Source organism: Mycteria americana, chromosome 1, assembly GCF_035582795.1.
Source record: "Mycteria americana isolate JAX WOST 10 ecotype Jacksonville Zoo and Gardens chromosome 1, USCA_MyAme_1.0, whole genome shotgun sequence".
Lineage (NCBI taxonomy): Eukaryota > Metazoa > Chordata > Aves > Ciconiiformes > Ciconiidae > Mycteria > Mycteria americana.
In genome coordinates, this window is record NC_134365.1 from 101298428 (window position 1) to 101312202 (window position 13775).

The following is a 13775-nucleotide window of genomic DNA, read 5'->3' on the forward strand; positions in this document are numbered from 1 at the left end:
ACTTGCTACGTAAGCTATACTCAAAGCCTATATTTTAGGGGGTGTAGTATCTTTAAAGGCTAGTCAGTCCTTCACTTTTTCTTTTTTAATAAACACATGCTAAAAATGCAAGTGGCTATGTTTTATTCATTTGATTGTGCCTCTGAAGCTCTAATCCCCAGGTGCAATCAGAACTACATTTGTGCCTTGGAGTTTCCTCTTTTTGTAAAGTTGAGCCTAACTTGCCCATTTTAGTAAAGCGCACATTTAAGGGCACAAGTTTCTTTTCTTTACATTGAAACCAGAGATGTCTTCACTACGGAAGAAAACGGTTTTCCTGCTGTTCTGTTTTAGATAAAAGCCTAGGGCAGAAAGTTCAGATCAGTTCTTGACTTCCCATTTTCTTTAAGAGTTTCTCAGCTCCATGCATCAGAAGGGTCAGTTACTTCACATACAAGAAAGGCCCCAAGTGTGGAAGTTGGATCACCCAGATGAAAGAAACTCAAGACTTTGTAAGGACCTCCTTCACAGATATAAATGAAAGGACTTTGGCTTTTTCAGGGTGAGATCCATAATCATTAACTCATTTGACTTAGAAAAACTGTTTTGGTTTCAGACAATTCAGTAGGAAGGTAAAGTCTTTTACTGTGAGTGGAAATGAAATAAATGAAGCTCATCTCCAGCAGGAGTACTAGGAACCAGTAGGTAAAGGCTTTTTTCTAGTGAAGATGTCCCGGGTAAAATCTTGTGGATCCAGACACACATTTTGATCTTGATGACTGCTCAGCTTCATCCTCAGTCCTCCGGAGTTTTAAGGATTCTCCAGAACCAAAAGGTAGGGTATGCAATTTGTATTTCTTGTTATTCGCTGAATGAAACCAAAATGTGTGCTCATCTTGATGGAGTGCCTTTGCCCGGATGGCTGTGACATGACATCAGGAATCTGAACGCTCGGGAATGCTCCAGGCATCAGTAGCCAGATGAGTTGCACAATGGGAAAATCTGGGGGGAGGAAAAGCATCCTCAGCATTTGGCAGGAAAAAGAAGGAGCAGTGCTGTGAGTGGATGCTAAGCCAAGCAAGGGAGGGAATTTGAGAAAGAGGCTTTGTTTTCCTCTTAATGCATGATCCTCTCTGCTGGGACAAGAGAGCGAGCAAGAGTGCAGTTACTGGCTGCCTGCCAAACCGTTTTGATCCAGAGGGGAGAGAGGTTCTCTGTGGGGACAAAGGAGAAACATAAGGATGGAGTCAGAACAGGAGAAATGAGAGGAGGTACGATGAAGGATACGGGGGAGGAATCAGCCCCTGGCTGCAGTAAGTTGTTATGAGTGACTCTTAAGTAGCACGGAAAAGTTCCTGTGGGAAGCTAGTGCAGACCAGATCTCAACTCATACCGTGCTTTGCTTCATAAAAGCATGCCCTATAGAGCACAGGCTGCAATTGAAGGCCACCTTCCTCCTCTCTTCAGATTTGTTCTTTTGGGGTTTTTTTACATGGAAGCGGCTTCTCAGGTTTAGGTTGGATAGTATGTGAATAGATATAAATGGATCTTTAGTACCAAATGTGATTGTAGGCTACATAACAGCTAGAGAGAGGACAATTCACGGCAAAAAAGTCAGAGCATTCATTTCTTTATTGATTATACAGGGAGACTAAAATTAGAAGTGTTGATGGATATTATAAGTTCCCTTCACAGCCTAACCGAACCACAAGCTACGTGATCCTTTACTCAGTTTATGCTGTTCAGAACCACATCTGTTTGTTTATCTGCGCAGATAACAGCAATAGCATTTTAGTGTTTCAGCTGACAGCAGCAGGGAAAGCAATCCATTTCCTTTCAAAAGTGCCTCAGCAAATGACAACATTGCTGAAGGTTTAGTCACCTGCTTGTGCTTGTCAAGGGCTGGTACAGCAAGGTGGACAAACTGGAAAACCTAGTATTGCACAGCTGAGGGCTGTAGTTCTGGGAACTAGGCAAATCGATACTTTCCCCGCCTCCCATTTCTGTGTAGCTAGCACAGACGACATTATTTGTCCTTTCAAGGAATTCCCCTTATTTATCAGTGTTTTGAGATCACTCCTGTGAAAACTATCCCAACTCTCACTGTTACTGTCTCCAGCCTCATACCAGAACTGCTACTGACCATAACTGCTGCTGAAACCAGAAGGAAATGAGTTGCCTCCGTGCTTGCTTCAGAGACAGAGATCGTCGCACAGAGACAGAAGCTATGAAGAGGCAAAGTTCTGGTCAGGAGCATGAGATTATTGAATTACAAGAAGATAATATGAAGGAAAGTGAGGCTGATAGTGATAAGCCTCTAAATGCTCAAACAAGAAAGGTAGGTATTTCACTTGCTCATTTGACGCTTGCTGTTAGGGAAAATACCACACAGCAAGAGAAACGACACTTTGCAGGAACAGTTTGTAAGGGTGGTTTAATTCATCATTTAAGGGAGAGGGAAAGGTTATTCACTTGAAAGTAAAGGCTGAAAACCTGTTAAAAATATTTCTTTTCTTCTTCTTCTCAATGAAATATTCTAATATTGGAGTGGGATTTTAAGCTTCTTTATTTTTTGGTGCTTGGCTGTTTGTGAAATTTAACTTAGGAAATGAAGTTGTAATTGGTGCTCTGAGTTTTGCTTTCTCTTTTCATGTGCTGTCAGTGGGACTGGGCTCAAAACCAGAAAGGAGAAAAGTTGAAACCCATATTAAAAACAGGCTTTCTTTCAGAACAAATTAATTGGAAAACAGCATTGCCAAAACAAGAATAGGATGTCCTGCAACAGATGATGCTGGATTCTCTCTCTTTTTCTTTGAGTAATTTGCAGTTGCTAACAATTATGAATTTGTATGAATAGAGTGCCCCAAAGCCTCAGTTAAGACCAGCACGTGAGTCCTGAGGGAGGTAGCTCCCAGCATTTAGCTTAAAGCTATGGAACAGACTAATGCGGGCAGAGGAGTCATATATACTCACAGATGACTGGTGTACAATCATTTTCATTGCTTGCTCAAGAGCAGAGGGAATATCTGTGGCAGAGCTAAGAAGTTTCATACTTTTCTGTAGGGATGGCTGAGTCCTCCCGAGAGCTCGGCTGTATTAGTCACACCACCCCTCCCTTCCTGCTCCTGGCCGAGCAACAGCGACTGCTTCCTTGTGTGAACCCCGCCAGCCGTCTCTGTGGGCTGATTCATTCCACCGGCTAGGCAAAACCCCCACTTACTCCACCATATCAGGGGTCAGTCACTTCTCCTCTGGTCTGGTAAGCTGAAACAGCCTGCTGCAGGGTCAGACAAATTCTAGGGAGGTGCAAAGAGGAACAGGAGACGGTGGAGGAGAGGCAGGGCTGAGCTAGATCCGCTCAGCTATCTTTAGAGAATTTACCCTTAAGTTTCTGTTTAGCCTTCCCCTTCCCAGAACTGAGTTTTCATTTGGGCTCCGTTTCTGCTGGTTCTGGCAATTGGCTTCCTATCCTATAGGGACTGCTGGAAAATTAGTATGCTCTGCTTCCTGCTCAGGTGGCAGGTTAATCAGAAGAACTGCCCTGCCCACTGGGGAGAGATTTTCTCTGCTGCTGCTCCTTCCCAGCAGTCCTCTGATGTATATGGGCAATGTCCAGAGGGTGTTGGTCCAGCTGGTAGGGGATAGTTGAGGAGCTGAATGTTTGCTTGAGATCAAGCCAGTTTGCTATGCGTGATTAAGAATTACACTTTTGTGATGGTCTAAATATGTGGCTCAATTGAAACTTGGGCTTGGTAACTGTCTCAACTGATATTACTATGTCTGATTTCATAGTTGTACTCTAGGCAGTAGTTACTGGATGTTTTCTTTTTTCAGATACAAAGTGATATGCTAGTGTCACGTATGAAAGTGAAGCTTCATTCTTCTAATACATTTTAAAAATCAAATAGAAAATATGTATGTAAACATGATCACACCTGAAAGCATGCTGTAAGTGAAACCATACCTTTGCCCTTCATTCTCCATCAAAGCAAAGTTCTGCGTGCAATGGTGTCTACAGAGAGCACTTTCCCTTTCTCTGCCCCCACTCCTGGAGAAATGACTCTTGCAAGATCTTTCTGTGGGTGTCTGTTTTCTCCCCCTGTTCATCTGCCACCCCCAAAGAAGCTTTAAGCCAGCTGGTGGATGTCAGTTAAATTCAGTGAAAGACTTTCTGTTATGCTGGGTTCTTAGAAAGTTCAAAAAGTAAAGGAAGGTAACCTGGGTTAGTGCCTCCAGCCAGCAGGTAGCTCCTGCCACCCTGCACGTGTGTGGCCCAGACAACCTACAGCATGTGCTTTTCCTCACCTGGTACTGATGTCAAAAAGGACAGGGAGTTTACAGCTGGATTTACAGTGGATGGGGAGGAGGAGGAATTAAAAAGGCAGCATGGCCTGCTTGCTTATGAATTCATGCTCTTCCTTCAATCTTCTGGCTGTGGAACAAAGTTGGAGTTTTTCTTTTTTGTTTTGCTATATCAGCTAAGCTTTTTTTTTTTTTTTTTTTTTTTTAATATTAGTACTGCTGGGGTAACTAATAAAACACTAACTTCTGCCATGGTCTTAAATCTTATTAAAAATTAAATGAAAGGCAGGTATTGTCCTTTCTCTCCTTTCTCTCCTATATGAATGCGCACACATGCACAATTTCTTTGAAGAGAGTTTCCTTGTGATCTCCTAGAACAGGTGAGAGTTGTAAGAAACTTTCTGTTAAATGTACTAATAGCCTTCAAGTTTCCAATCTTCTGAAGAACAAAGGAGTCAGCTGTAAAAGTCTCAATTATTTTACAGTGTTCTTTAATGCAATAGTATCTAATGAATAGCAGTCCACTTGCTTTGGGTGCTGGCATCCAGGAGCTATGCAGACTGTTATAATCAACGTCACAGAGGTGAATGATTTTGGAAATTCCTCCACAGACACCTTTTTGGTTGGGAGAGTTGGCAAACATTAAAAGGACAGCTTGTGGAACATGCGAATCAAATCTATGTAGTTTAAAAAAATATTTGGAAGCCATGAAAACACCTTTGTAGCACCTTAGCTTTACGGGCAATTTGGGAATTGGAAATTCTGTACAAATGGGGAATGATATGTCTCTTCCAAGTAACAGCCTTCCTGTGAATGTCCCTTGGCTTCTGCAGATCTATGTTCCTACCTGCAGCGGTACTTAAGGGTGGGAACCCCTGGTGTAGGGCATTGCTTACCAGGGAGGCTCTCCCATCTATATGGGTTTTTTTGTTTCTGGACGTTACAGTAGAGACATGCTTAAATATTTTTTCCCACCTTATTTCATTAATCAACATGCCCCTTCCTTTTGTAACTAGGAGAGAGATCACTGGAAATCATGCGGGGATGTAGTTTTCTGGAAGTGTAAACTATGGATGGTTGTAACTACAATTTTTCTAGTATTCTTCCTGGTCATTCTCATCAGCCTAATTCTTTATTCTAGTAAGTATCTCACTCTCGGTTCATCCTCTAATAAAAATGTACAATATGTACAATCTAATATAACACAAATTGAACAGTGGCATCCTTTAAACTCCTTCTGTAAACTGCTGAAGGGACTGGGATGCTGACTGCAGAGGGTGGTGTGTTGAGTAGTGGATGTGAACGCTTTCATATGAGCAGGCAGCGAACAACTTGTATCCTGATCAGATGGCAATTCCAGTTTGTAGCTAAGTGAGAAAATGTTACGAGAACAGAGTTGGGGATGAGGATGGAAATGATGCTTGTAACATTGCAACAAGTGCAAGGGATCACTTATGTCCCCTCGTGTGGTGTCATTGCCTGTCAGGCTCCCAAAGCAGCTGACTTCCGCTAATGGGGGCGGGTGATTGACCTCCATGTGCTGTCACTTTTCTTCAGGTGACTTGCACTTTCTTTCTGTCACTCCCAGTCAGTCATTACCTAGGAAATTTGTGAGAAAGCCACCCTGGAGAAAGCCAAGAGGGTTTTTTTCAATGCTTCTGCTAACTGGAACTTTTTCCTCCTCTTTCTATCTCCTTTTGAATATTAGATGTTTACACAGATGAGGATGACTATTGGGATCGTGACGCACTACTAAATAGTGGAAATTGTCGCAATTTTTCAGGAACGTTGGAGTTAATGTGTGGTCTCCCACACCTTTTCTCTGAAGACATTACCAAGAGGGTATGTGTTGATGTGGCTCTTGGCAAAGCTGATTCTGCTTGTAACACAGATTCAGCGTTTTCCCTTTTAAGAAGTTTCTGTTTCTCTGCATAGCAACGCAGCCATTTGCAAGTCCACAGAAAATTCTGAGTCATACTTGTTCTAGTATAATTTTAAGTCCAGATCTAGAAAAAAAATTGTCTGCTTTCAAGCACACAAGCAGTTTACACTGATTAAAAAAAAAAAAAAGAGCGCCTGATTTTTTTTCCCAAATTCAAGTAATGGTTGGGACACAGTCTTCACCTTTTTCATAGAATCATTGAATGATTTAGGTTAAGAGGGGCCTGTGAAGGTCATCTAAACCCAATGCTGGCTAAAAATCCTGTGTGTTGCATTCTCTTGTAAGTACACGATGACAGCCTGGGTTTATAGCTGCCATTTCCATTGAGCCATCACAGCTCTGAGTTACAGCTGAAATAAGCTCAGCAGGCATGGCAGTGCTGATTTAGACTTATTGTGGAAAGGGAGTCTCAGCAGAGAGACCCTTCCCTCTACCAAATAAGAGTAGAAGGGCTTTTTGGTACTAATAAAAACCCAAGCCAAACAACTTAAATTGCACATGGCAACGTGAGCACATACTTTTAGTTCACCCTGAATGCCTCCATTGTGTTAAGGTAATACAGTAATCATGCAAACGCACAGATTAACTTGTCTGTCAAGCTTAAAGGGATTGCGCACCTTTTCCAGGGCAGATATTTGCTGATATTTGACCTTCAGCACCTGTGTTTATGCCCTTTAAAACACCTTGTAAGAATGATTTGCTGTACTTTCTTTTATGGGGAAAACAGAGAGTGAACGGAAGAAATATTTTTTCCTTTTTCTTTTTTCTTTTTTTCTCTCCAAGTTAACCGACGTCTACAGTTCATCTCCAGCTCTAGGACGCTACTTTAGGTCAGCTCAGGTGGTTTATTTCAGGTAAGCAATTTCTGTCATCAAAATTATCTGAAAATTCCAGGCTTTTGATGAGACATACATGTGCCTATGTAAATATGCACAACATTTAAATCTGTGAAAAATAGGTTGTTTGGGGGAACGTTACATATATAGTTAGTGAAAACTAGTCAAAGCATCCTCTGGTGTAAATGGCAAATGCTGCTAATAATACACAATGACGGTAACATTTTGTTGCTGTTAAGTATCATCTCTGTTGTCTTTTGTTCCAAGTGCAGCCCTTAATAAACATATTCGAAGATATTTATTAAAAGGAAAATGAGCTGCTGGAACCACTTGAGATTGACATGGCTTAAATAGCCTTAAATAAAACAGTGTTCATGGGGAGGGGAGAACTGTTTTGTTCCCAAAAGAGCTGAAGGCAACATACAAACTGAATGGACATACAAGTCATGAGAGCCAAAACGGCTGGTTTGTTTGGACCGCTTCTCCCCTTCACTTTATTTTGGACAACAGGAGCAAATCTCAAAGCAGCAGCATGTTGGAGAGACTGGTGGAACAAGAGTGAGAGGCAGAGCAGGTGGCAGAGCGGAGGCTAGCCAGCCTGGGTGGGAGATGCTTACACGTGAAGGAGAAGCTCCACCGAAGGCTGGTGGAGCCAGAGGAGTAGCAGTGGTGGGAAGAAAGGGAAAAGCATCCAGGCCCGCCTTGCAGGGGCAACAGAAAACTTCAGGCTGGAACAGAGGGAGGAAACTGTTTCTCGGCAGAAACTGGCACTGGAGGAAGGCTGAGGAGTTTACTGTGTTTAAGACTGTAAATTTTTAATCTAGGGAGATACCACAGATTTAGAACAGGAGGGAGGCTGAGCAGCAGAGGGAAAAGTGGGGCTGGAAAGATCAGCTGCAGCGTGGTGCTGCCATGGAGAGATAGCAGAGAGGCAAGGGAAGGCAGTCAGAGAGCTTCCCCAAGGACTTCTGAAAAAGCACTGTTACAAAAGGGATTAGAAAGACAGGAAAAAATCCAGGGAAGTAGACTTGCAAAGTCCCAAGGTCCTTGAGGGAGCAAGGACAGGGGAAGAGCCCCCTTGGGCTGCGGCAAGGGGCAGTCCTGAGGGCACTTTGGGGAATGTGCTCCCCTGCACGGCCAGCCTTGGGCATGCCGGTTCTGTTCAACGAGTGAGCTGTAGGTCCTTAGCCTCACGGGTAAAAATGATGATTTAGACCATCACGTACAAAGCTGTAGTTCTGCATACATATTGACTAGCTGATCTCTCTCTCTCTCTCTCTCTCTCTCTGCCTCTTTGTGTGTGTGTGTCTGTCTCTGCCTCTTTGTCTCTCTGTCTCCTTTTCCCCCATCCAACTACTTTTTTGATGTTTTAAATTCTGTGAATACAAAATGTAACTGTCAAATTGTAGCTAGTGGATTTGGTAGACCACAAACAATTAAATCCCCAGAGATGGACTCCAGTTCAGTGGTTTGCGTAATCCACTCCAGAGCTGAGTTAGGAGCACAGCTGGGTGGCCCCAGGTACTGCTAGCAGGAGAGCAATCTTTCTGCAGGTTCTCAGCTAACCTATGCTTGAGGTATCGCAGCACCTCTTATCGTTAGGTACTTGTGAAGCATGAGTGCTGAAAACCTCGCCCCATTAGGACACGTGTCCAATTGCCCTTTGTGCATTTGAAAACACGTCTCAGGTTGGCTTCAGGTATGTGCCCAGTTTCTGTTAATGTCAAGAGCTGCTCTGAGAAGGGAGGGGGAGGAGGAAACTGGAATCTTTGATGGCAGTGTTCTTTTATAATGCTTTTCTTTAGAACAAGTTTAAAAAAAATCCACGCCAACATTGATATGAAAAGTCAGTCTTCTCAAAAAAGAAAAGATCCAGTGGGGACTTGAAGGCATTCATACTTGACTTTGTTTTTCAGTAATGAAAGCTCCACTGTATTTTATCAGCTAGAGTTTTCTGTGCCACCATCAACAGAGGGGTTTATGGAAAACACAATGAACCCAGATTTTATACGGAACATTTTACGTCAAAATATTTATGACGAAGATGATACTTTTAATCCTGGGACATCTGAATGTAACAGGTTAAAGCTTGACCCGACTTCTCTCACTTTAACATGTAAGTACTGTACATTAGAGAGACTGTTTCTTTACAAAGAGCAGAAGTATTTACTTGAAAGGAGGGAAAACTTTCTGGAAAGATGTTGAGATTTGTTAGTAAATATACTTTGCACAACAGTATTAAGAAAATTGTAAAAATATTCAGTTTTCAAGAAAGTCTTGCTATGCTTAGTTTATAACCTAGGATTTACTGTTTGGTCCTCTGATGAGAAAAGGAGTAGTGATGAAACTGGTTAGCTACAGACTCCAACCAAAATTTCAGATCTCTTGCATTTTATGAGTACAAAGAAAGTCTCCTCATGTGTGTGTACCATAGCGAGGAGCGAAATAATTGAAAATGTTTCTCCTTATTGTATATGCATATTTGAATGCTTATAAAACAAATTTTAATCCAAGTAAAACAGGATAAGTAATTTGGGAGTGAACTTCTGATTTCTTCAGTCAAGGATGAAAAAGCCTCCTGAATTTTGTCTTTTCAGAGTTTTTTGGGAAAATTTATTATGCACAGAGATACCTTTTAAAGGAACCAAATGTTCATTCTTCCAGGTTTTCTAGGTAGTGATTCCAATGACTACCAGTGACTAGGTAGTGATTCCAATGCATTTAGATTTGTCTTGATTGAAATGTCAGTATAAAAGTCCTATGAGCTTTGCAGTTTTACTGAAAACGATCCATGGAGCTGCTTCCCCCCACCCCCAACTCACTGAGCCACAGCTACACGCTTCAGAATAATTCTAGGCTAACACGTCACCATGCAGTGTATATAAGTAAGATTTGCAATTAACTCTCATTGATTTTTCTTGGTACTCCTATCAAGGCACAAGAGAGCAACAAGTAATGAGTTCCAGTTCTCAGTATCATTTTGTTCCTTATATATTGACAGGATTCATAGAAAATGCAGTGTAAAAGGGACAGGAAAGAATAGGCTGAAATATCTAACTAAAGTTTCATTTTAATGTTAATAATGTACTGTTTTAACTTTCAGAGAAATTATGGAAAGACTCCTCATCTTCCTCACCACCTAGAAGTGATGGGCTTCTCCTATCTATTATTAATCCCAGGGTGGGGAGCTATTCATTAAGTAGAAACACTTCTAAAGATGTTGTCCTGTAAATACTGTCTGTAAATGGAAAATGTGGTATATTTATAACAGTGTTGTACTCTATAACACTGCTACCTCCTTCTTTATTGTTGTCCTGATATCTCAATAACCCATTTCACTCTTGTGAAAATCATGTATCTTGTCTGATGCATGCTCTGTTGACTTTGACACTTCTGCTTTGTCTTGCCTTATGATTAAATTTGGATTCCCTGCACGAGCTTTAAAAACACTCTTGCACATGGCTCCTTTCTTCTTCTCTTGGCTTATCCAAAATTACCTGCACAGCTTCATCCTTAATGCTCACTTCCACCCATGTTCATGTCTGTTACTTTTTTCCCTGCTAACTTCATATGCCATGTTTCCTCATTGTTCTTTGCTCATAAAACAGCCTGAAAACTTAGATATCCTCTCTATTTTCTTTAATTACATACAAAACCTTTGCACTAGCTTCTTAAGTGAGCTTCAACTCTCATCATTCCCTTGTTCATACTACAGTCTTCCTGGATGAGGTGGTAGCTGCTCTATTTTTCTCTTCTGTAATGTGAAATAGAAGTGAAGGAAGAAACATCGGGAAGAAACACGTCTTGTTCACTAATGCATCTGAATGCCACAGGAATCTTTCAAGGATCAAATTAGCTGTGTGCTTTAATAATTAGCTACTGGTACTAGTGAACAGACAGCTATTTGACCCGCATTTGTAAATTCAAAGAGAAACTAGTCTATACCCTTAATTGTAGTCCCTGTTCCAGCAGTGGGGATAAAAATCAACAGATGCAAGATATTTGCCTTAATAAGGCAGCAAATAGTTGTTCTTTTTGACAAGAGATCAGATGAGATGGACCAATGCCAAGAGGAAGGTGCTGAAGCGGACCATGTAGGCCAGCATGGCATGAGAGTTATAGCCAGCAACTGGCTATAACATGAAAATTAAAAATGAAGCATTAACTTTACGCAGAATGGAAAGGACTCACTACCATGTTAGTGAAGTATAGCTTCTTGTCATATGTTTATAGCCAGTATAAATGTTAGTACTGTTGGATAGACAAATTTATTTTAAGAAACCTTTTGTATTGTGAGAAATATCTTATGGGAAATTGTGTTTCTCTTTTTCTAATATTACTAGTTTATTTAAGGGGTAATCTGACAATGTTACCATGCATTAAATTATTTATTTTTACTCTTAAAGTGATTGTTTTCATTCTTCAGCAGCTCCAGTCTTCCAGCTGTTTGAGTTGGAAAATAACCATCAGAATTCTAAATGCTGAGAGCTGTATGAAGCGTCTATCTGACAGCGCCGTACACTCAAACCCGTATCTGTTGTTGCTCGAGTTTTAACTGAGCTTGGGAAACAGCCTGGACCAAATCAGTAGTTCACATGGCTCTCATATTTGTGGCTAATTCTGACCCCATCTTGATTTGTAAGATGTAGCATTGGCTGTAAGAACCATAATTTCTCATGATGCAATATTCTATGCAGCATACAACTAGAAGAGATATTCCTTCTGATTCTTACATTGGGGAAGGATAAAATTCATGGTTTGTATGGTTTGTCCCAAAAGCAGAAGGCTGTGAAAATACCAGCAGCAAAGAAATAATTTGCCTTTGAGACGGTGCTTGATCTTATTGCTCTTACTAAGATGTCTGAACCTGCCCTTGAACACTTTTTTATCTTCATTCTGTTTCTAAGAACTGAAAAATAATATAATGACTACGCTTGTTTATGGTGATACCCCTATGTGCATTAAGAGTTGACAGAAAAAAGAAGGAGCCAAGCATTCATTTTTTTTCCAGCCACCCTCCTCTGCCCCAGAACCTTTACCCCAGCAATTCACAGGAAAGAAGGAGGTGGAGTTGTAGCAAAGTGTTGTGATATTCAACAGAAAATGTCCGACTTTACAGTCTACCTCCAGTCAAGCTTTGAACTCTCATGGAAGGAAATGTCAAAAAAATTACAGAAGTGGTTTCTGGTTTTATATCTTTGAGGTAAATTGATCATGTAAAAGAAAATAACCAACTGAATTAATTATGAACTCATCCATTAGGGACAAAGCAGTGTGAAAACACATTATTTCATCAAGTTAGGTATTTTGTGTGAATGCTTAATGTTAATTTTAATAGAAGGAGTGTGGGTAATACTTTAATGACTGAGGCAACTGAGACACTGTTAAAAAGGAAGATAAAAGATAGTTCTGGTAATTCAGCTTGTGGAATGTACAACCAGCCCTTTAAAATCCCATGGCAGGCAGGCATCTGTGTAGCCGCAGCAGCCAGTACAAATTTTGGGCAGATTCAGCTGCCTGTCACTGCAGCGGTACCTGTGGAGTGCTGCCCACACCATGCTAGCAGTGCGTCTGTCCACTGCTGCATGCAACCGCTCACCCGTGGGACTGCCCCCGGCACGGGCACTGCAGGTGGGAATCGCAAAGGCGTGCACCGTACAGCCAGGGCTGCAGCCCGCAATCACACACAAAGGAAGATTTAAAATCAGGAAAACTGTGCAATATTTTCTTCCAAATTGTTTTATTACAAAAACAGAGGGAGCAAAGAAACATGCTTAAGCAAGAACACAGGAACATAATCACTTTATGAGTTCTGGTGAACAGTGGAATAACTGGTTTCAGTCCTGTGCACATGTCCAGAAATGCTGCTTGCAGAGGGGTAATGGGCTATGAGGAGGTTATGTGCTGGCATTGCAGAGCCAAACTCCAACAGGAGTGAGCTGGAAGCATCGTGTCATGGAGGCAACACCTGGGAATCTTCTACTGAGAGGTGTGCAGTTACTGTCTGTGCAGCATCAGGCTTCACAGTCTTCTATGTGGCTGGAATTTCTGTTTTGCATGCAGTTTGTTGCTTTTTTATTTAATTCCAACTTCATTAAGACTTCACTCTAAGATAAGTCGTATTACATTAAAGGGCGGGGCAATTTGAGAAATTAGTTATTTATTGAAATTGTACGTTGTGTAATGGTATATATCAAGCAGGCCAGAGAAACTTTGGAGAAGAGTAAGTGCACCTAACACAGGGTCTATGCTTTCATTTAAAAAACAAAACACATCCCCCCCCAACAAACAAAAAACCCAACACCAAGGGGTGTTGTTATTGCATTTTTGAAATTGCTATCAGTAGTTCTGTAAGGTCCCTTTTTAAAAAAAAAGTACTGTAAAAGTCTGGAAAAATGCAGTCTCAGTTGCTTCTAGTAAGGAAGCACCTAATTTTCTATAGAGAAACATTGTCTTACAACGGCAGTTGCTACTGATTGCTTTTGGTTTAATTGTCAAGTCCTGTGTCCTGTCCATGTCTCTTTCTGTGATCACCTTTTCAGGGATAGATTTGTCTCACAGCAGATGTGTCCTAATGAGTAAGCTCGGTAACATGAGAGAGATGTTTGTTTGAAGTCCTGACAGTAGAGGTAGGATAGTTAGCAAGGCTGCATACTGCTGGCTTAAACATTCAAGTAAAAGAGTGCCTTGGGAGCAGGAAGTGTCCCTTTCTAAGT

At 41.3% G+C, this 13775-nt stretch overlaps 1 protein-coding gene across 1 annotated transcript; it reads left to right on the forward strand.

Moving 5' to 3' along the window:
- The first annotated feature begins 1904 nt into the window (after positions 1–1904).
- C1H3orf52 (chromosome 1 C3orf52 homolog) lies at positions 1905–11448 on the forward strand. The gene is made up of 6 exons (XM_075515214.1): positions 1905–2317; positions 5298–5421; positions 5990–6123; positions 7007–7077; positions 8976–9175; positions 10163–11448. Coding segments are annotated over exons 1-6 (699 nt in total). The 5' UTR covers positions 1905–2149; the 3' UTR covers positions 10165–11448.
- The last annotated feature ends 2327 nt before the right edge of the window (positions 11449–13775 follow it).